General features: G+C 35.7%; 1 protein-coding gene across 18 annotated transcripts in view; it reads left to right on the top strand.

Moving 5' to 3' along the window:
• EXOC6 (exocyst complex component 6) overlaps positions 1 to 27,819 on the top strand; it is a 207,076-nt gene that overhangs the window by 170,968 nt on the left and 8,289 nt on the right. For 15 of the 18 annotated variants that reach the window (XM_023642467.2, XM_023642473.2, XM_070261949.1 and 12 more), the window contains one exon: positions 5,647 to 5,720. In XM_023642467.2, the coding sequence (XP_023498235.1) occupies positions 5,647 to 5,720 (74 nt within the window). Of the gene's footprint in view, positions 1 to 5,646; positions 5,721 to 9,377; positions 12,594 to 27,819 lie in introns of those variants that run through there. The other 3 variants (XM_023642511.2, XM_070261930.1, XM_070261923.1) reach the window with 2 other exon arrangements.

The raw sequence follows: 27,819 nt of genomic DNA, 5'->3' as shown, positions 1-27,819 counted from the left end.
TATATGTGTTAAACACCTGTAATGTATTGGGCCCCAGTATAAATACCTTACAAATGCAGCTATATAGAGGAAAAGATCAAAATGTCCTAGAGGCTTGCATCCCACTGCTGCCAACCACATGTAACAGAATACAAGTCTAAGAGCGAAGAATTCTATCTCAAAGACCCCTGACTCCCAGGCATGACTTCTTCACTACCAGAAAAACCACTAGATGGTGCTCTTAGTCATTCCTTGTAATCACACATCTAGTCCACATAGGATACTTTGTTGAGTTCTAATTAGCTACTTTTAATCTTCAGATCTAGTAAGAAAAGGAATTAGAAGAATTCTATTTAATATGCCGACTATTGGTAAATGTATTCAGTCATCTATTTAGGTACAAAATTATTCCATTTTATATGCCCTTGCCTTGTCATCCACAAGTAGTCTTGAGACTTTAGCCTAACCTCCTCACCTTCCCTTTCAATTGTTTGTCAGTCTTTTGGTCTATTTGCTCTTATGACTCCATGGACACTCTTTCTTTCCCTTCCCCTTACCCCTTGACAATTCTTCCTACCCTGTGTAGACGTTTTCCAAATAATTCATATTCTCTACCTTAAGGTAAAGACAACTGTCTGCCTAGGACAAGGTTGTTCAAGGACGTATTCCCTCGGAATTTAATTTCAGGGAACGTTTTATATTTTCATGCTAGGATAAATACTTACAGTCTGACTTCTTAGTGATCTTCTTTCCCTGGCATACCAAACCCTGTACATTTGTGTATAGATCTGAGGGCAGGAGGGGCCTATTTTCCTACTTACAGGAGAGTTTTGTTATATATACAATTAGCTTGTGTTTTTGCTTACAGATATTCTTTATTCTCTTAAAACTTGATAGATTGCCAATTTGAAAGCTTTTTTTGGTCATTTTACTGATATAGCACAGTTTTACCTTCCCAGTAAGATCAGACACCTCCTTCTCTAATCTTTCTTTAGAGTACTTTAAAATTTGGAATAATTTATTATTATTAAATTCCATATTCCAGTAGAAAATTAGAGGTAATGAATTTATCATGAAGTAATTTTGTTTTTAAAAAGGAAATGGTCAAATTGGAGGCATTAATAGAAAAAAATCCAAAGTTCTGACTTGCTTTCTTTAAAAAAAGAAACTTAGAAAGCTTGAAAACTATTTTTAAATCTTATTGGAAGACCAGGATCAATGTGTGTTTTTCAAAAATGCCCTTTATGGCATGGCTCAGTGACAAAGATATCATAATGGGGAAGTAGGTGTTATTAAATAAAAATAATAAAAAGATGACGAAAGGAAGAGAACAAAGAAACCCCAAAATATGACAAATCATATACAAAGTGAGAAATTTGGATGAGCCAAGAAGGAATCTGAAGACAATATTTAAAGGAATTCCAAAAATTAGTCCTCAGTTCTTTAAACACTTCAAAAGCTGAAATCTACCTCCAGAATTATTGGGACCATTAGACAATATTAGTAGAAATGAATTATTTGTATTACTATTCACTCATTCAGCACATTTATTGAATGTTTCCTGTATACAGGAAAGGCATGGGATATATAAAGTTAAAAGAAATTCTCTCTACTTCCTACGAGTTTCTTGTTTTGTGGAAGAACTCACAATTTAGTTTTAGTTGAAGAAAACATTAGGGATATTCTCACCCACCCTCAATTATTTTGAAATAAATTCACTAAATATTCACAGAATGTTATGGGATTTATACTGCCCAACAGCCATATGTGGCTATTAAATTTAAATTAAATAAAATTAAAGATTTAGTTCAGTGCAGATATAGAACATTTCCACTATTGCAGAAAGTTCTGCTGGACAGCATCGTTCTGATCTAATCAACAAGCTAGATAATCAATTACCGGGACTGGATGGCATCCCCTTAGAATTTATTTATTCGTTTGTTCAGTTTTCCTCATTCATTTAAGAAACTTTCATGACTACTCATTATGTATCAGGCGTTATGCTAGGTGATAGGGATGTACACATGGAAGTATATTGCCTTCCCTGAGAGGGTGTATGGTCTGGTGGGAAGACCCAGTCAGATAAACAATTATGAGATAGCAAAAGGATGGTATAGTTAGGCTGTGCACAGGAAGTTGCAGTGAGAGCACAGAGGAGGCACCTAACCCAGCCCGAAGGGTAATGGAAGTCTTCCACAAAAGGTGATGATTGAGTGGAAGGATAAGTAAGAGTTATCCCATGGAAAGTAAGAGGAAAGATGCTCCAGGCAGACAGATCAAAGGTACTGTGGAAAGGGACTGTGGCATATGCAAGGAAGTGTGGGTGGTTTGGTATGGGAAGAGTTTAAGTTGTCTCTAGGAAAGTGGTAAGAGATGAGACGAGAGAGAGAGACATAGGCCAGATTATAAAGGACTTTATTTGTTCTGCTTTGTTGTGAAGGTGAAGGGGAACCGGAAATATGTTAAACTATGAAGTAGCACAAATCACACTTACATCTTACATAAATCGCACTCGGAGAAGTGGATGCACAGGTGACACACAAGAAACAGGGAGACCGGAGGGTGTTTCAGTAATTCAAGCGAGAAATGGTAGCTTGAACTAAGGTAGAGACGACAGGATTGACTGCATTTGAGTTTTAAAGAAGTAAAGGAAAAAAATGTGAAGCCTCCTATCCCTAAAAAAAATTTGGTAAAAAGCCCTGAAAGCTCTGAACTAATGCGTTTCATTTCCATATTGGTTAGGTTCTTGTGAGAGATGGAATAAAAGATGAGAGGCTGAATACTTAATCAGATTCTGGATCAATGGATTCAGTGTCAGGAGATCTGAATTAGCTATGTGATCCTGGGGAAGTCACTTCACTTTTAATTTTTCTATCCTATAAAAGGAAGAACTGAGTGAGTTTTAAACTGAGCCTTCAGAGGACTGTTGGAGGTATTTCAAAGGGGGTTTCTCTTCTAGCTACAAAGTTTTATGATCCATCGTCTGCATGCCCTGTTTACTAAGATAAGTTATTGTGATGATCAAAGCAGATGGTGTGTGAGAAAGTGCTTTGTAAACTATAAAGTGCTATATAAATTTATAATACTATTATAATTTAGACACTAAGCTCTTTGGTTTAATTCCAAGCAGTGAGGCTTAAACTATAGCATCTTAAACAGGAACTGAGGGAGAAGAAAAATGACATTATTTTCAGTGGAGAAAAATTCTGGGAGATTAAGTAGCTATTAATCACAATATAATTAAAATTGAGCTGATTTTTATGCTTGATATATAAAGTAGTCTCTCTGCATTATAGGAAGTCTTTATTTATGTGTGTGTGTGTATGTGTATGTGGTGATGGTGGAAGCTGAGCTAATATTTACAGCTTTGGTTGGAGACCACTAGGGATTCACCGTTAACTGTTACTTAGAAACAATAACCTGAGACCATGGCCAAAAAAGCCAACAGTATGCTGGAGGGGCTTAAGAAAAGTATTTTTTAAATTAAAAAGAAAAAACTTTTAATAGCTATTACAATTGTGCTTATTATTTTTCAGTTAAGAGCTGATGGTACTAGAGAAAGGCAACTCAGTTATCTAGGATATGGTAGAAGGTGATGAGGTTGCCACAGTCTAGAAGAATGCCACTTTTTATTGTATGAAAAGACAGTGATGTGAGTAAACCATACTAAATAATGAGAAGTGTGGCTAGATTTGCTCAATAAATCTTAGTTTTCTGGAAATAGGGGGCCTGAGAAAGTTGAGTGCAGTCACCTGTCTAATGACCATGACTACATAGCACCTAGTAGAGAACAAAGAAATAAGGGGAAAAAATGGTGTAACTCTGAGTAACCAAAAGATTACTCATACTCAAAAGGTACATATACTCAAAGGCATATATAAAACCCATTCACCTTACTTGTGGGAGAGGCCCTTGCTCAGGCTGTATTTGCTGTTACTTTAAACACAATTCTAGTAATTGATTAACTGACTTACCAGCTCCCCAAAATTAAAGATAATGTAATAAGAGATGAGTGAGAGAGCAGGGAGTAGAATTTATGTTAAAACTGCAAGAGAGGAGCAGAAAAGTTGTGAAAGCCAGACACAAGAACTCCGAGCTATTGAATGGTACAGAAAATAGCTCTTAATACCATAGCAGCCCTGGGAATTTATTGTATTGTATAGAACAAAAAGTGTTCTTAGTGGTGATCCAGAGAATTAAGAAAAGTTTAATAATATTTAGTATACTCAAAAAAATAAAAGATTATGTCACCCAGCTAGCTCAGTCGGTAGAGCATGAGACTCTTAAAAGATAAGGGAGGTATTATTACACAGTTTAAAATTCCGTCCAAAAATGCTTAAGAAAAAAATGTTTTGATGCTTAAAGCAAAAATTATCATTATCTTTAAAACAACAGCGATGAGAAAAACTTAATTTGAACTCTTCGTTTGCCAAAAATGCCAGACAAATTAAGCTGTAGGCTTTTGTATATTTATTGTCTTTAATTGTTGATTTGAGCCTTTCTAAACTTTATTGCACTTAGAGTCCACTGAACTTAAGATTTATTTTTGTTTTCCCAGGAACTATATAGGCTGAAAATTTAAATGGTCTCTAATATACTGGCTCAGATAAAATCACAAATGGGAAATGTATAATGTTCCCTAAGAAAACGCAGATATTAATGGGGAGAGAGAATGATTGCAGGCATTCTTATTCTTACCAGGGAGGCTTGCATGTAAAATGATGATGTCTTTTTTATGAGCCAGAAGTCTTTTGTTTTCAAAATAACTGATATTGGGATTGTCTTCAATTTACTAACAAGCTACATTACTAGTACAGTCATGCGTCCTATAAAGACAGGGATGCATTCTGAGAAATGTATTGTTAGGCATTTCGTCATTGTGCGAACATCATAGAGTGCACTTACACAAAGCTAGATAGTATAGTCTACTACACACCTAGGCTATATAGTACTAATTTTATGGGACCACCATCATATATGCAATCCATTATTGACTGAAACATCCTTATGCAGCACATGACTGTATTAAAATTTTTAAAGTACAAAAAAATTGTTGCAAATAATCTTTCAAAATATTTTTTTCAATCTTGTCATATCTTTTAGATTCTTTTATGGAAAATAGTTATTAAAAGGCAAACAACATTCCTGCATCATGCTCCTTATTCTACTTAGAACATTTTACCTATTGTCTGCTTGTAAAGCTAACTTCTTACGTGCCTGCCTATTACTGCTGTTAGCTAGAAGGATTTTTTATAGAGCATATTCTGTAGCAAAGCAGATATTTTGAAATATGTTGACAGCCATGGAATTGGTGTAGTTTCAAAATGCTTCTATAATCATTCACCTAAGGCTAAAAAGAGTCAGAAAACTTTTCTTGATTGAAGTATATTACTACTCTTGAACTTTATGGAGGATAACCATTCTAAATTTATTGTAATTAAGGATTACAGTGATTAAATGGCAGATTAGAAGTTTAAAATTATTAAAATATTTGTGGTAATGGGTGTGGAGAACATTCTCAGTAGTGGAAATTGAAGGTTATAAAGAGTCTTCATTTGAAATGGTTACTTGTAAATATTATAATACATTTGTAATGCCTAGAAATTAATTTAGTGGTTAAACCCTTGTATATTTTTCAATCTTGTTTTTATTCTTTTTTTTTAATAGTGTTTGCCAGCTCTGAGCCTGTGCCAGGATTTCAGGGGGATACCCTGCAGCTAGCATTCATTGACCTCAGACAAGTAAGATGTAATAATGTACTTCTCATTTATTGCCTTCTACCTCTTGCCCTTTTTTTTTTAATGCTACAGGAATGCTTGTTTGCCTTGAAACAACCTTTCTTTAAAAAAGTGCTTCTTTTGTAACTATGTATTTAATCCTTCTCTCTGAACCTGTATCCATGCAGTGTCTCAACTTCATGGAGAATTCTCATTGTTGAATATTTAACTTAGTCATTACCTGCTAAGCACATAACTAAATAATAACTTGATACTTTGGTTTAATGACACTTGAAGTTTAAGTTATTTCTTAATGATTTCATGGTTGTAAATGAAAATTTGTGGTATAACATTAGTGTCAGGACCCAAGTTAAATGTGAATTATTACAACCAGAAAGGAACCCCTTGCTTAAAATTTTGTCAGTGGTAAAGAATGCTATTTTTATAAATTTTCTGTATGCCTCCAGAAAAAAGGATAAAACTAATTTTAAGAAGGTAATTATGCAAGTATGTACATTCTTTTCTGATCACATAACTCTAAGTGTAGTAACAAATTTAATAATTTTTAAGTCTCTTCTCTTCATTTTACTGCTCTTTAACATCTCTATTATAATTTTCTTTATTTTCTTCCTATTATCTCTTTTCCACCTGCCCAATATTTTTTCTTCTTATTCCTTTCTTCCTCTTTCCCCCTCCTCTTTTTCTTTTTCTTTTTCTTTCTTAATCCTAGGATTAAGGAGCTTAATAAAGCTGGGAGGCACAAGAGTGTGGAGGAGGGGTGGGTCCAAGTTAGAGGGCTCAGGAGTGCTAGAATTGACAATAGGAGTGACTGCTGCCCTTGGGAAAAAGAACCAAATGGAGATGGAATTAAACAAAGCCACTATAATATTGGTCTATTAATGGTCCCATCCCCTTTGAGGGATGGAGATGAGTGGAGACAGGACTCCACTGTTGGTAGGAGTAGACTCTGTCACGGTGATGTTTGGAGCAGGACCAAATGGAGCAGTTAAGGAGCTCTGATGTCAGTAAATGTTTGAGATTTGAGCTGTTTTTGCTCTGATTCCAAACCAGGGTTCAATAAGTATTTATGAACTACTATGTACTGATTATTTGGGGGGGCGGAGGGTGGTTCAACTTTTGTGTAGACACAAAAGTAATATAAGTGATAGTTTCATACTTATGAAACTTGAAAATCCTTTGGAGAAGCAAAGCACCCATGAACTGGTTAGCAGTACTAATAAGATATTGAGTCATGTGGAAATAAGTGGTGTATCTTCAAGTCAAGTTTAGAAGGAAACTAAAAAAGCCATTCCTGGGGCCCGCCCCATGGCTGAGTGGTTAAGTTTGTGAGCTCCGCTGCAGAGGCCCAGGGTTTCACTGGTTCGGATCCTGGGCACAGACATGGCACCACTCATCAAGCCACGCTGAGGCAGCATCCCACATGTCACAACTAGAAAGACCCACAACTAACAATATATACAACTGTGTACCGGGGGTTTTGGGGAGAAAAAAGAAAAATAAAATCTTTAAAAAACAAAAAAGCCATTCCTGTCTCCCAAGTATGTCTGTAAAGCACTGAACATATAAAATATATTCATATTTATTTCTGTTTGCAAACGATACTCGTGTATCATGCCAAACAAGGAACACTATTATGAATGACCTAGATCTATAGATGATTAGCCTTACTAAGTTAGGGAAGATAATAGAAATGAAGAAGTTTTGTTCTACTTTACCAGAAGATATTTTTCCATTCCAGTTTACCAGAAGATGTTCTTTCTGTTAAAGGTAGATCTGTTTTCTTTGGAAGGAGTTCTCTCTGTTGCAGTCCTGTTGCCCTGAACAAGATGATCTGATACAGAAAACTGAGTCCTTTAGCAAGTTGGAAATAGGTTTGGTTGTATATTCATTACTCAATTAGGTTATGGCCACTTACTGGGGTAAGTTTCCCTGTTGCAAGGACATATATATGTTCTCCAGTTCAAAGTGTATGTGATTTGAGGATAGCTCTCATGTATGAATAATCTGTTCACAGAAAATTTGAAATTTAGTAAGTGATATTTTCTCAGTTTTGTATGAATTTGTATGGTATTAACTAGTTTGTTATCTCATTATAGAATTGTGAATAGGACCACATAATTTACAAAGCTCTCGGTAAAGATTCTGTTCCTTGGTTTGTCCAGCTGGGTGGTCAGTTCAATGCAGATTAAAACTCTGATTCCTGGGCCAGCCCAGTGGCGTAGTGGTTAAGTTTGAGTGCTCTGCTTCAGCAGCCCAGGGTTTACAGGTTCGTATCCAGGGCATGGACCTGTACATCACTCATCAGGCCATGCTGTGGAGGCATCCCACATACAAAATAGAGGGAGATCAGCAGGGTGTTAGCTCAGGGACAGTCTTCCTCTCAAGCCAAAGAAGGAAGATTGGAAATAGATGTTAGCTCAGGGCCAAATCTTCCTCTCCAAAAAAATAACAATAGCTCTGATCCCAGGTACTTTCTTCCTTCAAAGACAATCATCATTTGACAGCAAAGAAAGCCTTTTTACAGCATTTGGCTTACTAGGGAATTGTTACTAAGGGATGCTTATTGATAAACATCTCCAGTCTTTTTGGTTGAATTTACCTTTCAAATATGTGCACTTAAGGCAAAATGAACATAAATGAGCTGTCATCACAATAGCTCCATCCTAAGGCAAATTTAGCTTATTACAGAGTACTCTGTATCTCCAGCTACTTCTCTGGACTTTGTGCATGCAGAATATGCGTTGTTCGGATCACCAAATACGTGCACTTAGAGGCATTAAGTCCTCGTTGACTTTTCCTCATCAATGTAATTTCTTTAAGAGACTTAAGTGAATAAAAAAATCTATTGTGAAAGGTTTAGAGTTCTGAATCTATTATGACACATGTAGCACTGTTGACATAAAACATTTATGTAGAAATGACTAATATAAAACAATTTTAAAGTATGGTAGTTAACATGCAGTGGAAGTGACTAGTGGACAGAAAATTTTGATAAGCTACTTTTTTATGTGTTAATTTTTCTAATTTTAAAGGGGATTTAAAATCATTTTCCCTGATTATTAATGTTAAAATTTAATCATACTCTATTCTTGTACTTTTACATTCTAAAGCAAGAAGATGCAACTAATTCTTGTCTTTAGCTGCTGGACCACTGTGACTAAACTTGAATTTTATGTTTTCAGAGGCCTTGATTTAATAACTTGGTAAGGATAGTTATTTTTCACCTGTATTTGTTTTTCAGATTAATTTACAAACAGTTAAGTGGTGAAATGCTAAGTATCGCAAGTGGCCAAAAATAGTTAGCCTTGAAAACTAAAGTCTCATATGAGGTGATACAAGTTTTTTGTGTCAGATATCAGTGATTATTTAAATACGGATGCCTAAAAGTTTCAATAGTATTTTTGTGTTCCTGACTTCGTAAAGATATTTCATAGCATATTATTTTAACACTTTTATATGAAGTAGTATATCACCAAACATAAAGAGGGTGCTAACACTTTTATTTATATTTCAGTGGGTTTCTGCACTTTTTCTTTTTTTCCTAGTCTGTGATCCGTTTCTCTCTTAATAGGGTGGCTGACAGTTCTTTTCAAGTATACTTAGAAAGGCAAAAGAGCCCTTTTCATAGTACTTATAAGGGGTCATGCTTCTGTTTTTTAGTTTGAATTTGATACTGCTTCATGAATTGCTGGGTATGAAAGATTAGGAAGTAGGTCCAGTGGTCACGTTTTACCTGCCCACCCGGACTTTGCCCTGAGGTCAAACTCCTGATATTTGCTGTTCTGAATAGAGGAGTTGATGACAAGTATGAGCTGATACAAGAGGAAAGTAAGAACCATATCAAAGCTGAAGGCAAGAGAATTGGGACTAAATGAGAGACTGTAGCTAAAAGATGGATCATCAGAATTGCCCCCTTCTAAAGAAAAGGAAATAACTGACCTGTGAGTGAAAAGACTCTATCATCCTGCCAATCACATGCTTGCTAATGGAAGCCAGTTATCTCAACAACATCTGAAGGCCTCCTGCCCCGATAGACAGTGTGGAGCAGTCGTGGTGCTGCGTTATGTGAATGTACTGCCTCAGTCAATTTTAAATGTGTTGTTTGAACATTATTTGTATGTGTAAACTTTCTTACAAATAAAGCCTGTTATTCTCCTAACCCCAGTTCTGAAATTAAGTCACAAAATGAAAGACTTTAATATACTTATGTGTGTCTGTTTTCTTTTGCAGAGACCATCCATTTTGTTAAATATAATCTTTCAAATGGATTTCAGATGAATGTGTAAAATTCTTTTTGACAATGTATGAAAACCTTAAAAATTTTAAACTTCTTATTATAATACTCTATATAATATACAGTATTCAGTGATAATTTTTTTATAACTCATTCTTAATACATAGAAATAGTTTACTAAATATCACTGGAAAATGAAGTGTCCCATGTAACTGAATTTTCCATGTAACTAAAGATTAATTTTTAATCACCAAAACTTTTAAAATGTAGCCAATTTAATAGGAAACTTTAAAAATGTCTCTCTCACCTTCATTAGCTTCTTATTGAGCATAGTTCTCATAGTAGATTGAGCATCCATGGCTCACTGAATCTAAATCACCTAATACTAAATCCTCTTTACTTGATCTTATTTCACTTTGTGATAAGTTAGACTGGTAACATTGTCAATAGCATTGCTGCATTTGACAATATCTTGATTATCTTTTAGACAATATGGAGAAGTTTAGGTAGGTTGGATGATCATGCAGTTAGGTAGGTTTGAAACTAATAAAACAATCTCTTACCCAAAGAATGTTCGCTAATGTATAACACCCTAGAGCAGTGTTTCCCAAAGTGTCTTTCCAGTAACAGTGATTTCTCAAGATGAGAAAAGATTTAAGAGAAAAAATAAAAGGTTCCAAGTCAGCTAACTTTGGGAAACACTTTATACACTAATTCCTTCTTAGAGACTTACTACGTGCATTAGAATTCCAAGGACTGAGAAATTCTGCAGTAACCCAGCATTTCCCAAACTCATCATAGAACACCTTCCTATTTGGGATTATGTTACATGAAACATACTTTGGGAAATGCTGCTTTAAGTCAAGACTCTGGCAGCACCCTCTAGATGTCTGTCTTTGACAGTTTGAGATCAACGTATTTTTAAAATAATGACTTGGATAAATATGTAGAAGAAATGCGAATCATCTGTATAGAATACAGAAAGCTAGGAGAGTTACCTAAGACGATCTTTGTTTTCTAAGACACAATTACAGCGCCAACAGTAGGGTTGAATGATAAGCCAAAGTCAACAAAGTTAAATTTAGCAAGGAAACTATTAAGTGCTGTGCTTAACTTTTTTTAAAGTTAAATTTTTAAAAATATAGGATGTAGGAAATCTGATTTATAATGTGAAAAAGGTCTGGTGGTTTTAGTTAACTTCCAAATGAACCAACAGTGTGCCAGGAATTCTTAGACTGCATTAATTGAAAGTGTGATATTTGGGTGAGACCACTGTGCTTTTGAGCTGTTAAGACTGCCTCAAGTACTGCATTATGGTATGCACATTCACAAACTGAAGAGCACGCAGGAGAAGGCTAGTGAGGGATCAGATATGTTGTCATATAAAGAGCCTGTTAGAAATCTGGGAATATTTCATCGAAAGCCTTAGAGAGGTATACCTTTGTAGAGAAAATCAAATATGTGGTTCTTACTAGCTTAGATTATGAGTCAGGTCTACCATTTTCTTCTTCCTATTACAATCCTATGCCCTAAAAATTATTTTATAATTTTCCTTTCCCCATCCTGGATTAGATCCTGTTTTTAAGTATTTTGTTTTGGGCAAACTAGGAAAAAGAGGAATGGTCATTCCTCTGAACCATGTGTAGAGAATTTGAGAGAATTTGACTTGTGCAAAATATATTTGGATCTCATGGCACTTTTCAAATAAATGTTTTATTAAAGTATAACATAGATTCGGGCAAATCATAAGTATACTATTGCTGATTTTTCACAAAGAGAATATATCTCTGTAACAAGATCAAGAAAGAGAACTTGACCAGTAAGTACCTCTAAAGAGATGCCCACCCCTCACCTCACTTCTTTTCAGTCATTACCCTCTCCCTCCCGAAGGATGATGACTATCATGACTTCTAACACCACAGATAAATTTAGCCTGGTTGTTGAACCTTGTATACATGAAATCACGCAGTATTAACTTTCTGGTTCTGCCTTCTTTTGCTCAATATTATGTTTGTGAAATTTATGCATGTTGTTACATGTAGTTCTGGTTCATTCATTCCCTCTGCTGTGTAGTGTGACATTATACAAACTTACCATAATTTATACAGTCTACTATTGATGGATGTATGAATTGACTCCGTTTTTACTGCTACAAATTGTGCTAACATGACATTCTTTTGCATGTCTTTTGGTGAACATATGCACACATTTCTGTTGCGATATTTACCTAGGAATGGAACTGCTAAGTCAGGGGGTATGTATATACCCAGTTTTAATAGATCCTGGCAAGCAGTTTTCCAAAGCAAGAGTCCTAGTTTATATTTCAGCCAGCGGTGTAGAAGAATTCTTGTTGCTCTACATCCTTGTCATCGCTTGATATTATCTCTCTCTTCCTTTTTAGTCATCCAAGTGGATAGACGGTAGTTTCACATTGTGATTTTTAATCTGCATTTCCTTGATGACTTATAAAATTGAACTCTTTTTCATATGTTTATTACTCATTTAAATATCCTCTTGTGTGAATAACTTGTTCCGGTTTTCTGCCATTTTTTTGTCTGGGATTGTCTCCTTCTTACTGATTTGTAGAAGTTCTTTGTATATTCTGAATGTGAGTCCTTTGTCAAATATATATATTGCAAGTATCTTCTGCCCTGTGGCTTGTCTTTTCACTCTTAGTGATGTCTTTTGATGAAGTTCGTAATTTTAATGAAATCCAATTTATCATTTTTTCCCTTTATGGTTAGTTCTTTTTAATGTTCTGTTTAAGAAGTCTTTGCCTACCCCTGAAATTATGAAGATATTTTCCTGTGTTTTCTTCTAAAAGTTTTATTGTTTTGTCATTCACATTTAGGTTTACAATCCATCTAGAATTGATTTTTGTGTATGGTGTAGGGTGTAAGGTTAAAGATTAATTTTCTTGCATATGGTTATCTAACTGACCCAGTACCATTGACTGAAAAGAATTGGATCTCATAGTGTTTTAATGTAAAATAATTGTAAGACACAAGACTGTAAGACATAAATGATATGTGCTTCTAATATGCAAGGAAAATGTTTCCAGTTAACTGTATGCTTGTATTTTATGGTTCATTCCATCCCTCAATAGCAAATTAGTTGCAGGGTTGAGGTTTTTTAATACCAGCCAAACTATACTGTCACCACATCAAAGGTATTTTTAAAAATAAAGTAATTCTGGATAGGTATCCATAACAATATAGGCCAATATAAAAGAAAAAAGCTAAACTACAAGCCCATGAGGACAAGAATCATGCCCTTTTTTTGTTCACTGCTGTACATCCATTGCTTAGCACTATTTCTGGCACATGGTAAACAATCAATAAATGTTGAATAAGTGAATGCAGATTTTTTAGCTGTACTCCAAAGCATTTTTTGGTATACAGAAACACCTTATTAGGAATTGAGATATTTTACACAAGTTAATATTCCAAATAAACAAACATTCTTTAAAAGCAGTAAATTTTTTTCCTATTTCAATTAATTTTGACGAGAGTATTTCTAAAAATGCATGACACATTTCTCTGCCTTTTCATGTAAAAGTGTAACAAACATAAACATTTCTTGATTTATCTTGGTCATCATTAGGGATACTAAGATAGTAATATACTTCTAAGAAATGTTGTCATTTCTCCAAAGCCAACTGCTTATTCTGTTATGGATAAAGAAATATTTTGGACAGGAGTATTATAGGAATTTAGACAAAGGCAGCATACACCTTAATTAAGTGATAGCAATCTTTGAATTTAAAGCAGAACTTAAAGCTCATTTCCTAAACTACTGTTGTTTGAAACAGTGAGTCATGAAGAAAGTAAATTTTGGTCAAATAATTTTAGGAAATCCTGCATGTTATGTCCCTCTCTTGTAAATTCACAATTTCATTAGTACATTAAAGGCTTTGAGAAGTCCTAAAGGCCTATCTCTTTTTGCCTCCCTAAACCTTTTTGAGGACTGAATGCTTTTTTCCACAAATGAAAATCTCTTACTGTCCTGCAAAGCAGTGTTGTGTGGCGCACAGTTTGAAAACACTGAATTACCTGGACCAGTATTGCATTATATTAATCTATGGATTCCTAGAACGATGTTCAGGTTAAAACAGAGGGCTATGATGGCATATAGATAAGCCTTTCAGTAGATAGATGAAACTTAAATTTTAAGGGGTGAGTAATGCAATAATGGTGAAAAATAGTAGTAAGTTTTCAAAAATAATTTGTTGAACTTTCTTTTTTTTAAAACATTCAGATGATTTTATGAAGTATGATAATTACTGGAGGATTAGTGTTGCTTAGATGCAGTAAACCAGCCAGTCAATCATACAGAATAACTTGTTTTTAAGAAGCATGAAACAATAACACAGGATTGCTTGTGAAGAATGAAAAGATTTAAGTGGGAAATTAAAATACCAGCTCACGTGGAGCTCACATCCTAACAGTTGTCAGATTCCTCAGTGAATTATCAAGGCTATTGTTATTGAGCCACAGTATGCGTGCTTGGAGAGAAATAAAGAATATATCTGCTGCTTTTTTCCCCCTTACTAATACACATAAATGAGATGGGAAAAATTTGAAGGAGAGATGTTTTGATAAAATGATCAAGGTAAGTTCCATATTTTCTGTTTGTTGTAAAGAACCTCTCCTAGTATTAAAAAGGAAATACAATTGAAGTGACTTTTTTCAAGATAATTGCACCTTTCCTTAAGACAGAAAATCTAATACTTGCCAAAGTAAGAACCTTAAAACAAAGCCATAACTTCCACAAAGAAAATAGTATTACTGTTTAGTGGTACTAAAAATGTGATGAAAAAAGTTCTAAGTCCTTTAGAACTTACAGAAATTTTTGCCCAGGTGGTTTACTTTACACATCAACTTAGCTGTAAGCACCTACAGATGCAAAAAGAGAAAGGGTAGAGGAACAAAAGCTGCTTTGTTCAGTTGGTCTCTTTTACCTGACACCAAGTCCTTCCCAGCAAAGGAGGAGTTTTACACCTAAATATATTCTTTTTTTTTTTTTTTTAAAGATTTTATTTTTTTCCTTTTTCTCCCCAAAGCCCCCCCAGTACATAGTTGTATATTCTTCATTGTGGGTCCTTCTGGTTGTGGCATGTGGGACGCTGCCTCAGCGTGGTTTGATGAGCAGTGCCATGTCCGCGCCCAGGATTTGAACCAACGAAACACTGGGCCGCCTGCAGTGGAGCGCGCGAACTTAACCACTCGGCCATGGGGCCAGCCCCCTAAATATATTCTTTTTCCTGCTGTCACTTCTTTGATCTGACACAATTTAAGGAATACATTTTTTAAAGTCATTTTGTGAGCCTACACTTTCATCTTTTTATTAATGGTACCAAGGGAAGATTCTTTGCCTCCAGAAGAGTTCCTGGACCACTCTGAACATTAAGCCAATCTTTTCTAGTTTTTTTTTTTTTAAACTTTATCAATTCCTGGAACTTGTTCTATCCACATCCTGATCCAGTATGAGCTCATTTAGTTGGAACCAGTGTATAGTCTATGTCGTTCTTTTAAAGAGACAACCCGTAAAACTACTCCTCCCTTCGTGGATCTGTTTTCTTACTCTGTGTGTCATCAACATATATGCCATTTTCTTTCATGATAAATTCTAAATCTGGGCTTCTCAAAATAGGATGCTACTTGAGGGGACTAAGCAGCCATTAGCCGTGGCTATTACTCATTTGACTACTCTTATATTCTATCACTTTGTAGAGAAATCCGTTAGAAATGATTTGCAGCTTTTTATTGATTTTGTTTTTCCTTCAGCCTTCAACTCCATGGACAGGAATTGGTTATAACATAAATTGCATTGCATTAAGGCCCTTGCATGCCCTTAGATCAGGGATTCTTACCTGGGACCTATGGGTTGGTTTTAGGAGGTTCATGCAAAATTTTGTTGGTATGTGCATTTTTCTGAGAAGAGGGTCCAGTGTTTTCAGCACATCCTCAAAGGCAGCATATATGACCTAACAACAGCTACCTACCCACGGCTGCTCTAGCAAAACTGAAAGCTGTCCAGATTAAGCTAGATCACCAACAACTGTCCGTTTCAGGTATTTCTTCATTTAGTCAAATATTTGAGCACCTGCTCTCGGCACTGTTTGAAGTGCTGGGGATGTGGTGGTGAACAAGGTAGACAAGATCCCTGTCCTCATAATCTCATTTTGTTGGGGAGAAATCCACAACAGTGATTATTTCAAATTAGCTTTAGATAGAATTTCAAATAGATTTAGATCTTGTGAGAAAAAGGAAAACAGATTAATGTGTTAGTGACGGGGGGTGAGTGGACCACTTCAGATTGGGTATCGGGAAAAACCTCTTTAAGGAGGTGACATTCAAGTAGATACCCGAATGGAATTGGGAGATAGGGTGAAGTAACATTCCTGGCAGAGGAAAGACCAAGTGCAAAGTCCTAGGGTGCTGTCAAGGAAGGGAAAGGATGTGTATGGCTGTGATGTAGTGAGCAAGGGAAAAGAGGTGCAAATGAAATGGGGAAGATTATCAGAGCCAAATTGTGTAGGGCCTTAAGAGCCTTGTTAAGGAGTTTGGGATATTAAGTATGATGGGAAAACCTTTCAAGGGTTTTAAGCAGGTTAGTATTATGCTCTGAATTACTTTTTTTATTTCTCTTGCTGAGGAGGATCAGCGCTGAGCTAGCATCTGTGCCAGTCTTCCTCTATTTTGCATGTAGGTCACCACCATAGCATGGCTGTCAAGTGGTGTGTAAGTCTGTGCCTGGGAGCCGAACCTAGGCTGCGAAAGTAGAGCACATGGAACTTAACCACTACACCACGGGGTCAGCTCCCATATTACATTTTTAAATGATTATTCTAGCTGCTCTAAGAATAGATTAAAAAGGGACAAAATTAGATTCAGGAAGAACAGACAATTATTTTGGTAGTCTAGGCTACAGATGACTGATTACTATTAATTACTGATGGTGTGGTTCACTGTATTTCACAGTGGCTTCTTCATGTGGACTCAGAAGTTTCTGTTTTCAATATTAGAAATAGTTGAGTTTATCCTGAGCAACTAGTTTGTTTTTATCTCAAGAATACTACCCACAACTAAAATATACAACTATGTACTGGGGGGATTTGGGGAGGAAAAAAAGCGGAAAAAGAAAAAGAACACTGTGAGTTATCTAACTAATTATATTTTCTTTATTTTGGAGCTAGAAAACTCAGCTGTATAGAATAGCATCACATGCATTTTGTATACTAACCTCATCTCTCCTATCTTCACTTTCTCTTGGCCCTGGCTTTTCTTGGTTACTAGGTTGTATTTATCTTGTATATATTTTTGTAAGTTGCCTTAAAACCCCTTTGGAACAAGGCAGTGTGTAAATAAATTAAACATTTGTTAGGGGAATCCTAAAACTATCTGCAGCAATAAGCATTATGTATATATGGATTTTCATTTGTTTCTTCATTTACTCATTTGTTTATTCAACAAATGTTTGAGTGCCTACTGTAGCCAGCCACTGAGGAAACATAATTGAACAGTAGGTGATAAAATAAGAGCTAGACAATTTGAGAGATGAGTTAGTTGGTATCAGTGAAGATAAAGTTGAAGAGAAAGACTGTTAGATTCGGAAAGATATCTTGGCTGAAGGATAGAAATTAAGGAGTGTAAAAAGAAAGCCACTGAAGTATCTGAATGGTGTGTTGACAAGGACCCTACTGTGTAGTAGGAAACAGGGTGGAGTCGTGCTTCTCTTCATAACTACTGTATGACTTTTGGAAACTGTTTCCTGAACTATTTCAACTATATATTTTAATGGTTTAATGAAATCTGTGAGGAAAAGTGTTGTACAGTTTACTTCTAAGAGAGATTTTCATGGCATGCTTTAGTCTTCATTGCTAAAATTGGTGACTTATGTGACACTTGCATTGCACAGAAGGCATTAATTGACTGAGCCAGCAGTTACCATCTCTCTGTACTTATGCTGCTTCATCAGAGTGACGGCAAGGCTGGTGTGCCAGGTCTGCATCATGGTAAAGTACGAGGAGTACAGTTCCTCCCAAGAGTATTGCTTGATAAAGGAACTACCCTGGGTGCCCATCTCCTTGTTCTCATTACTCCCCTCACCTACTTACTTCCACCCTTTTCTACATAGTCTGATAATCCCTCTTGCCATATCCCCAAATGGTTATAGAGTTTAGGAAAGAAGTTCGGATGTACTTCACCATAGAAAGATAGGAGAACCTTGATAAACGCACGCTTGTGTTTGACTCAAAATGAACAACTTTGGATCCTACCTAAAGGGACATGAACAAGACTTGGAAGTTATGAAGGAATTGTTTGGCCATAATTCTTCCCGGAGAGACTGGGCGTCTGCCAAGACTTTACTTTGAAATTTCTGTCTTCTGTTTCTAATCTTAAGGCATCATAACATACAATTCTTTTACCACTAGTCCAGTTTATTCTTTTATGATGAGGAAGAAGGCACTTTTAAATAACAATTATTTCCACTATAATTAAGCAAATCTTCTTTTGTTTGCATTATATTTGTTACTATATTGTATACACACTCTACTTGCTTAAACTTGCCCCAGTGACTACTTCACAGGAACTTTCTTTAGAAGTTTTAAAGTCTTTGACTTCTTAAAGTATTAATGGGATTTGCCAAAGTTGTAGTATCCGAATGCTTGACTAGATATGGTAGCAGGACAACAAGCTTGTTCACACAGCTCCTCCAGCAAGCATTTTTTCCTTAGACAATCCTAAATTCATTTGAAGTGCCAAAGAATTAAAGGAAGATGTATTTGGGTTTACTCCTGAAAATAACAAGACCAGACATCTCACAAAGTTTACCTTAAGGTCCAGATATTAGAAAAGTATGCTGCCCTTTGGGAGAGCTTAGATTATAAAGGATTAGTCTGAACCTAAATGACTTTTGCCTTTTTGTCCTTTTTTGTTCCACTGTCATAATTCTGGAAGTTTACAGTTTATATGCTTAACTACAAATTTGATTTGTGTTCATACCTTCAATTATATAAATTTTGAACTCATAGATTTTTGTGATTATTTTAAGATTAAAAATTAGAGCTGTTTTGTAGTTTGGAAAATTACCCTCTAAAGTGGTTTTTTGAAAACTACAAAAAGAAATAAGCAAACAAACACCATAATAATTACAAAAATAATACATGCTGACTTTTTTTTAAATTTTCATTTTTAAATAATTATAGACTCATAAGAAGTTGCAAACTATAGTTCAGAGAGGTCCCATGTACACTTCACTCAGCTCTCACCCATGGTAACTATTCAGCTGTCTACAATTATCAAAATCAGGAAATTGATATTGCATGCTCACTGTTTAAAACAACAAGAAAAAAATCAAACATGTAGAAGTGTTTAAAGAGAAAGCTCTCATTTTTTTCCTCCTCTTCCATCTCTCAGAGTTATCACTGTGTTTTCTTGCAGACCTTTCATAATGTACATTTAAACATGTACACATGCACTCTCTTGTGTGTACACATGTAGAGTGCCTTGCTTTGGGGGAAGAAATGGATCATTTGTGCTATAATTATGTTTTTCATGCAATACCACATGATTTTATATTGGTAAATATGGATGCTTCATTCTTTTACATTTCTTCATAATGTTCTATAGTGTAAATGTACCATAATTTATTGAACAAGTCCTCTTTTGTTGGACATTATAGAGTCTCCAGTTTTTCTACCTATAAATAATGTTGCAGTTAATAATATCCTTATATATTGAACACTTGTGCAAGTATTTCTAAAGGCCTTTAGAAATGGAATTACTGGATACTGCCAAAATAACACTCAAGAAAAGTATAGCAATCAGAATTATTTTTAAGAGAAGTGCTTAACTTAGCAATATGACAGTAAACAAAATTAACAAATTTATGGGAAAAAATTATTCATGTAAGTGTATATTTGGGCAAATATGGAATATTCCTTATTGATAATAGAAGCATTATCATACTGTGATTAATTTTGAGGTAAATCTTCAATGTGTTTACACAAGGCATACGTCTGTCCCCATAGACTGGGAATTATAAGCCAGTGCATAATGTAAAGAGAGGCAGTCCCAAATTTAAATGTTTTTAATCATCAATATCCCTTGCTGTTTTTTTCACTGAAAGGAATAGGTTAAAATTTTTCAACTAGTCTGTCAGCAATAAAGGATAGTGATATCTGGGCTTTGTAAATATTATACATCCGTTAAACTTCTTATTAGATATAAAATCAGTATTGGCTCTATTCAACAGGAAACTTTATCCTTTCTCTCAACATTAATTCACATTTTTGCCAAACTTCCTATTACTCATTTATAAGAAATATTTTTCTCTAATAATTGTTTTCTTTTATTGAATGGAAATGTTTCTCTTTTTTTCCTATTGTAGATATCTTTGAGTTGAGAGGATAGTTTATGAGAAGTTTAAATGCTTTGTCAGAAAAACAGCAATAATGCACTGTTTCACATACTCATGAGAATTATAACCAGAACCACCATATTCCCTAAGATCTTTTTGCTATATAAAACAAAATTCCCTAGACTGCCTATACTATATTTGCCATATCTTCTCTAGTCTCAGTCTACCTATTTCCAATCTCTTTTCTTTCTCCTTTGCATCCAGATTCCTTAAAAGAATGATTTGTAATTGATCATATCCTTATTTCTGCAGCTCTCATTCATTCCTCAGTCCACTACTCTCTGCTTTGCCACACTGCTCAAACAGTATTCACGTAGGTCACCAGGGAAGGCCAGTAGACATTTTTAGCCCTTCTGCTGCATTTGATAATGTTGATGACGGCCTCCTTAGAATTCTCTCTTCCTCAAAGGCTGTACTCTCTTATTGTTCTTTTTCTGTCTCTTTTGTGGCTTCCTTTTCCAACCCCCCTAACTGCTCATTTCCCTGAGCTTTTTGTCCTTAGACCACTGCTGTCTATACACTTTATCTGGATGAACTTATCCACTCTCATCATATCTCTGGCACAAATGCTGTATGTCTTACATACATATCCAGTTGCTAGGTAGACATTTCCACTGGGATGTGTCCCCCATATCGTATGTGGCTAAAGCTATCAACATATTTTCTTCCCTCACTCTCAAATCAGATCTTCTTTCATGTTCTCTCTTTTGGTTGATGGCACCACTCTGCCATTTCCCACGTCCAGTCAATCATCATGTCTTAGGGATTTTCCCTTCTAAATATTTCTCAAACTCATCCTGTTCTTACCATCCTAACTACCTATCCATCCTCTTCTCTCTGTCCCAACTACCTCCTTGTCTGTCCCAGTGTATTTCAAGGTTATCTCCACAGTCTCCTAATTATGTTTCCTGCCTTTAGTTTTTTTCTCCTCAAATCCATTCTTCACAGAGCTGTTGGAGGTACCTATCTATCTAAGTGATGAATCTGACCAGGTGAGCTCCTTGGAGTAAAACTTTCCCGATGTTCCTAAACAAGGCATACATGTTCCTTTTTGGTCCAGCCCCCTCCCCTTCTCCAGGCTATCTTGTCCTACTCCCTTACTTATATTTCAGTTTAGCAATGCTAAAGTGCGTGACACTCCCCATAAGCACAACCGTTTCTCGGGTGTACTTCTCACCCCCCCCAAATCAAGACTGAATACCTTAATAATCATAACCTATGCATAACTCTGTTGGTATCGTTAGCATGTTAGTTCATAATTATGTTTGTATGAATATCTCTTCAATTACGTTTATGAACTCCTTGAATCCAAAGACTGAGTCATCGTCATCTTTTCATTGCTAGTGTCCGAGTGCTTGTCACATGCAAACTTGATCCCTTCATTTTACAGAAGAGGAAGTTGAGACCTAGAGTTTACAGCTTCCTTAAGTGATTAATTCAAAATGAAAGTAGCTTGATTTTTTTAAAAAACTGAGTTGGGAGGGAATTGAATAGGGCATAAACATAAATACACTATTGGTGTCATAAGAAACAGCATTTTTTTTTTAAAGATTGGCCCTGAACTAGCATCTGTTGGCAATCTTCCTCTTTTTTCTCCCCAAAGCCCCCCAGTACATAGTTGTATATTCTAGTTGTAGGTCCTTCTAGTTGTTGCATATGGGACGCCACCTCAGGATGGCTTGATGAGCAGTGCCATGTCTGCGTCCAGGATCCCAGCCAGCGAAACCCTGGGCCCTGAAGCAGAGTGCGTGAACTTTAACCAGTCGGCCATGGAGCTGGCCTGAAACAGCACTTTTTATCTAAGTAAAATATAATCAAATAAGCAAATAATATCCGTAAAATATTTTTTAGGTAAGATATTAGAGGACCTTGATGTTTCCCAACCAAATGGTGCCAATTTCTAACGTTCTGAAGCACTGTAACCAAATATTAGATATTTAAAAATTATTCTGGAAAAAAATGTAAGTTGTGGTGTTTGTTGAGTATTTCCTTAAAATCATTGAATACTCTCTCAATTACCCCAGATTCTTACTAAGAATCAAATTCCTTTTAAAAAGTATTTAATTTATTTTCAACTAATCTGTAAATACTCAAAAAATGCTTCCAACTTTCTTACCTGTTTGTTATCCCTCTCCCCTTCTTTGGCATAATTATCAACAAACTTTACCTCCTCAACTGTGTTGAGGGCACTGAGCCAGCCGCTCTCTTATGTGTTACAAAGAAGAGACGCTATGGCTTGAGTTTTTTCTGGTGGCCTAATGCAAGATGTTTATGCAAAGTGTCAATGGAAACAATTATCTTAACAGGATGACACAGCCTGTTTTGCTTAGAAATGTCCTAATTTCCTGTTTAGGTTATCCAGAGGTCAGGTAGGGATTTCTTTTTGCACCCTGATAGTGCAGATTCTCATCATGCAAGCATTGTAGAACTCAGACCACAATCCCTTTAATTCCACTGGCTGCATTTATCTTCCCAAGAAAATAAGTCCTTCCTCTGCTGTTTTTATTTACTTTCTCTTTTTGTAGTATATTGCTTTAACCTGTAGTGAAAGTGTGATGCCAGTAGCTCATTACCAGTAACTGTTTCTTAACTAAGCTGCATCTTAAAGTTTGTCTGTTGCCCATTTTGAAGTTCATCTGGAAACCTACATTAGTCAGAATGTCACAATGTTGTCACTGGTACCCTGTCCCAGAAATCTTTTACTAACTAAGTAGTCAGGCAAGCCTCAGGCCCCAAAGTAAGCCATGTCTACATGCTGTGTACTCCTACCTTAGTGAATCAGCTTCAGTGTAGTTTGATAACTGCCCCTTTTTTTCATATTTAACTATGCCTTGAGGCTGTGGAAAAAACAAATTTATCTGTTGAAACAGACTAAGAAGCAAGTGTTCTGACATGTTTATTGAGCAAATTATTATACCTGACAAAAGGTAATTACATATACAATCAGGTCTGGAAGTAACTGGATAATTAGGGGTTAATAAAGTGTCTAGCATAAGAGAATTGCCTTTTAGATTCTAGAAAAGTAAACTAAATACGTATCTTTTTAAGTTGTTTGAGTAAAGATGATAAAATCTATTATAAGATTTGTAAGAAAGAAATGAGTAAGGATGTCAGCCCTCTTAAGTACAAATACCAAGATATTGTAATATTCTTTGTCTTTAATAGAAATCACAAAGATCCTTGTTTTCTTTATTTCATCGGCTAAGTATGGTGATCTAGCTAACTCTGCATTCCTTTGGGAATCCAAGGCAAATGGTGAAGAGTCTGTATTTATATTCTAAGACATAAAACTGAGACCTTATCTCTAGAAAGCCAGACAAATGAGATATGCATCTGAAATTCGGTTCCCCACTCCACTAGAGATTTCTTACAAGAACTAGAGGTTCTGAGGTCTCTTTTTTTGTCACTGTCTGCTAAGGTATTACCATAGAAACTATCCCCTTTTCCTCCTAAGGCAGTTAGAATTTAATGGTCTTGGTTTGTTTCGTGTATCTCAATGGCCTGAGTTCCATTTTAAAGAAAAGAATGATAAGATGCCTCTCGGGGCTGAAATATTTAGTTTTAATTTTAGTTTAGCTTTGTTTTTTCAAAAGCCAAGAGTCAGTGTTTATAACTAATGGCAAATTATAAATATTATATATTGCCTACTAAAATTTTAGAGTAAAACATATGACTAATTTTATTGACTACTAAATTAATCCAGCTATTAGATTCTCCAAGTTTTCATTTGCCGTATTTTAAATTACAGCTTTGAGGAGGAGGGGAGAGGAATACTTACTTAGATTCTTACAAATTTTTAAAAAGTGGTTATCCCCTCCCCTTTTTGTCTTCTTAACAATTGCATTATAAATGAAGAAACCTCAGTCTCATCTAGCTTCCTTCATTCAGGCAACTAATATATCATGGAGTACAAACACATAGGCATACAATTTTTCATTGGCTAATCCATATTGTCTTCTTTTGTTGTTTAAGTTCCTCCAAAGTCAATTTGTACAAGCAGATCTTATTTCTTCATAGCTTCGATGAAGCAAAATGACTCATCAGAGAGAACTGAAAGTCTAGAGAACACCTCTCATCATGAGTTTCAAAGTTTGATTTCCTTAGTATTGGAAGTCTGAGCTTCATTGGTGAAGTCATTACATAACTACCTGTTATATAAGTGTGGCAGGTGATGTAATGAATCTGGACAGAAAATTAAATGTATGACCTAGGAATGTTTATTTAACATGTTTGATGGTGGCATCACCAGTTTACAAAAGGTAATCTCAGTAGCAGAACTTTGGCTGTGAAACATTTTAGTGCATTCTATACACAAATTAAATCAGTCAATAAATAGACTAGTCTGGCTTTCAGAGTAATTATAAGGCGTTACTAAAAATTCAGAGATGTCTTAATTATTAATAGTTTGCATGTAAAGTAAATGATAACATGGCCATCTTATTAGTATATAAGATGTGGGTTCAGTGTAAACTTATAAAATTCTGTGTCAAAAGAAACACATTCAGTTCATCTCAACATACATTAGCTTGGTGTGTAATATATACCAGGTACTGGGCCGAATGTGGAGATAGAAATATAAGCAAAACAAGTCACCAGGTTTGAGACACTTACAAAGTACATTATTAGGAGGAAGTAAAGGCACTTGAACTATTGGGATATTGGAAAAAGACAGGGCTGAGATAGCCATGAATCACCCAAACTACAAAAGGAATTATTGATATTTGATTCTTTAGTGGATAGACACGTTAACCCATCATATCAATATACTGTGGAAAATACTGTGGTAGAGATATGTGGAGGGTGCCGCGAGGATGCGAAAGAGGAACAGCTAACCAGAGAGAGGTAAATTGAGACTTAAATTTTGTGGAATAAGTAAGAGTTCTGGGTGAAGAAGGAGAGGAAGGGGACTCCACACAGAGGAGAAGACAATGAGCAGTGTCCTGGGGGTCATCATGGTTTATGAGGCAACTTAGGAGTTCCTCGTTTAGGAGCTTAAATGACAAGGCAGGAGAGGAAGCCAAAAGGTTGACTGGATCAGGTGCAAGATAGTTTTGCATGTCATGTTAAGGAACTTGAACTTTTATCTTGTAGGAGTTGGGAAGACTTTGACAGTTTTAAGCAAGTGAATGGTGTGATCACATTTGTATTTTAGCTGGATGTGGCAGCAGTGTGGAGGTTGGTGTATCTAGGGGATTAAAAGGCAGAGGCGGAGGGGATAGCAAGACCAAAGGCTCCAGGGTAGAGATTATGATATCTACACTAGGACAGTAGTAGTAGTAGTATGGATGGAAAGTAGGAAGCAAGTGGATTCCAAAAATATTGAGGAGATTAAATTGACACACTTTGGCAATAAGTTAGCTGCGGGAGTTGTGTAAGAGAGGAGTCAAAGCAGACTGAATCCAGATTTCTGGTTTGGGTAATTAGATAAGTGCCTACCACTCAGTGTGTGACCCGCCTTACAGTATCAGGAAGCTGAACTAGATACTCTCGTGACTAAAGGAAAACAAGCCACGTGTGTATGTAAAGGTATTATAAAAGCCAAAATCGTACTCAACTTTTTAAGGTAAATCTGTTTGAGGAAACTATCACAAATGTTCTTTCCTGTTTTGGATAATTATAGGGTTTTTTGTTTTTCAGAAATAGAGGATAAAAAAACTTGCTAATTACTAATATCTTTCTGCATTCATAAAGAACTTTTAGGAAGCTTTAGTTAAATATCTATTGTTATTTGGACTTAAATACATAATATAAATATTTTAAACCCCAATTGCCAAAAGAATTATTTTAAAACTCAACTATTTAAGGTGCTAATATTATTATTTTTTTTTGCTGAAGAAGATTAGCCCTGAGCTGTCATCTGTTGTAAATCTTCCTCTTTTATTGCTTGCTGAAGATTAGCCCTGAGCTAACATCTGTGCCAATCTTCCTACACTTTATATGTGGGTCACCACCACCTCATAGCTAATGAGTGGTATATGTCTGCACCCAGCATCCAAACTTATGAACGTGGGCTGCCAAAGTGGAATATGCCCACCTTAACCACTACACCACAGGGCCAGCCCTGCCAATATTCTTATATTACTAAATGGAGAGTCAAAAACTCCTCTTAAAAGTTATGTAACAAATTCTACTCCCAGCTATACACCTAAGAGAAATAAAAAATACGTCCACATGACTATTCATAGCAGTATGATAGCCAAAAAATGGAAATAACCCAATTATCCATTAACTGATGAATAAACAAATGGGGTGTATTTCATACAATGGAATATTATTTGGCATCAAAAAGGAATGAAGTACTGATATGTGCTGCACTATGGATGAACCTTGAAATCATGCTAAGTGAAAGCAGCCAGTCACAAAAGACCACATATTTTGTGACTTCTATTTGGAGAGTGACTGCTGATGGGTACGGGGATTCTTTTAGATGATAAAAATGTTCTAAAATTGATTGAGATATTTGTACAACTCTGTGAATATACTCAAAACCATTGATTTGCACACTTTAAATGGATGAATTGTATGTGAAATGTATCTCAAAACTATTTTAAAAAATTTTTAAGGTGATATAACAAGAAACAGAATTTTAATTATATTAAAGTTATAAAAGCAAAAATAGGGATAAATTGTGATAGCTACCAAAAATAGGAAGGCAGTATAAGTAAGGTAAACCCTCCTATGTGATAGCCATAAGATGATAAATCGAAAATTAGAAAAATAAGCATATTTAGAGACATTGAGGTAATCACCATAATTAAAAACAGGAGTTAAATGTGTTTGCTTCTGAGAATGGGAAGGATAGGCAGTAGACTGTTGGTTTTCATGAACTGCCCCATTTGATTATTAACCATGCATTACTTGATAAAATTAACTTTAATGAAGAAATAAACCACATAAAATCATACATATGTGTGTATCTGTATGCCCTTCAAGCCATCGTAGTGACCAAAAATATGAAAGATAAAGTAAATACGGATGTGTATAAATCTGATTATGTAAATTCCACTTTTTCCCTCTTTTTCCAAATTCCAAACCCACCTAGTACTTATCTAGGACTACTGCATAGCTTACCATCAAAAATACTTTAAGAACAGGGCCAGCCCAGTGGCACAGCAGTTAAGTTTGTGCATTCTGCTTTGGTGGCCCGGGGTTCGCTGGTTCAGATCCCAGGTACAGACCTATGCATCGCTTGGCAAGCCATGCTGTGGGAGGTGTCCCACATGTAAAGTAGAGGAAGATGGGCACAGATGTTAGCTCGGGGCCAATCTTCTTTAGCAAAAAGAGGAAAATTGGCAGCAGATGTTAGCTCAGGGCTAATCTTCCTCAAGAAAAACAAACCTTTAAGAACAGTCTACAGTCTACTCCTGCTGTATGCAGTTCACCTGAGGGAAGTGCCTTGAAGGGACCAGTGCCTTTAAACAACCTCTGCAGCACAATGTACTC

This window comes from Equus caballus, chromosome 1, assembly GCF_041296265.1.
Source record: "Equus caballus isolate H_3958 breed thoroughbred chromosome 1, TB-T2T, whole genome shotgun sequence".
Taxonomy (NCBI): domain Eukaryota; kingdom Metazoa; phylum Chordata; class Mammalia; order Perissodactyla; family Equidae; genus Equus; species Equus caballus.
The sequence above is the reverse complement of the archived record's forward strand: the minus strand, read 5'-3'. Positions and strand labels throughout refer to the sequence as shown.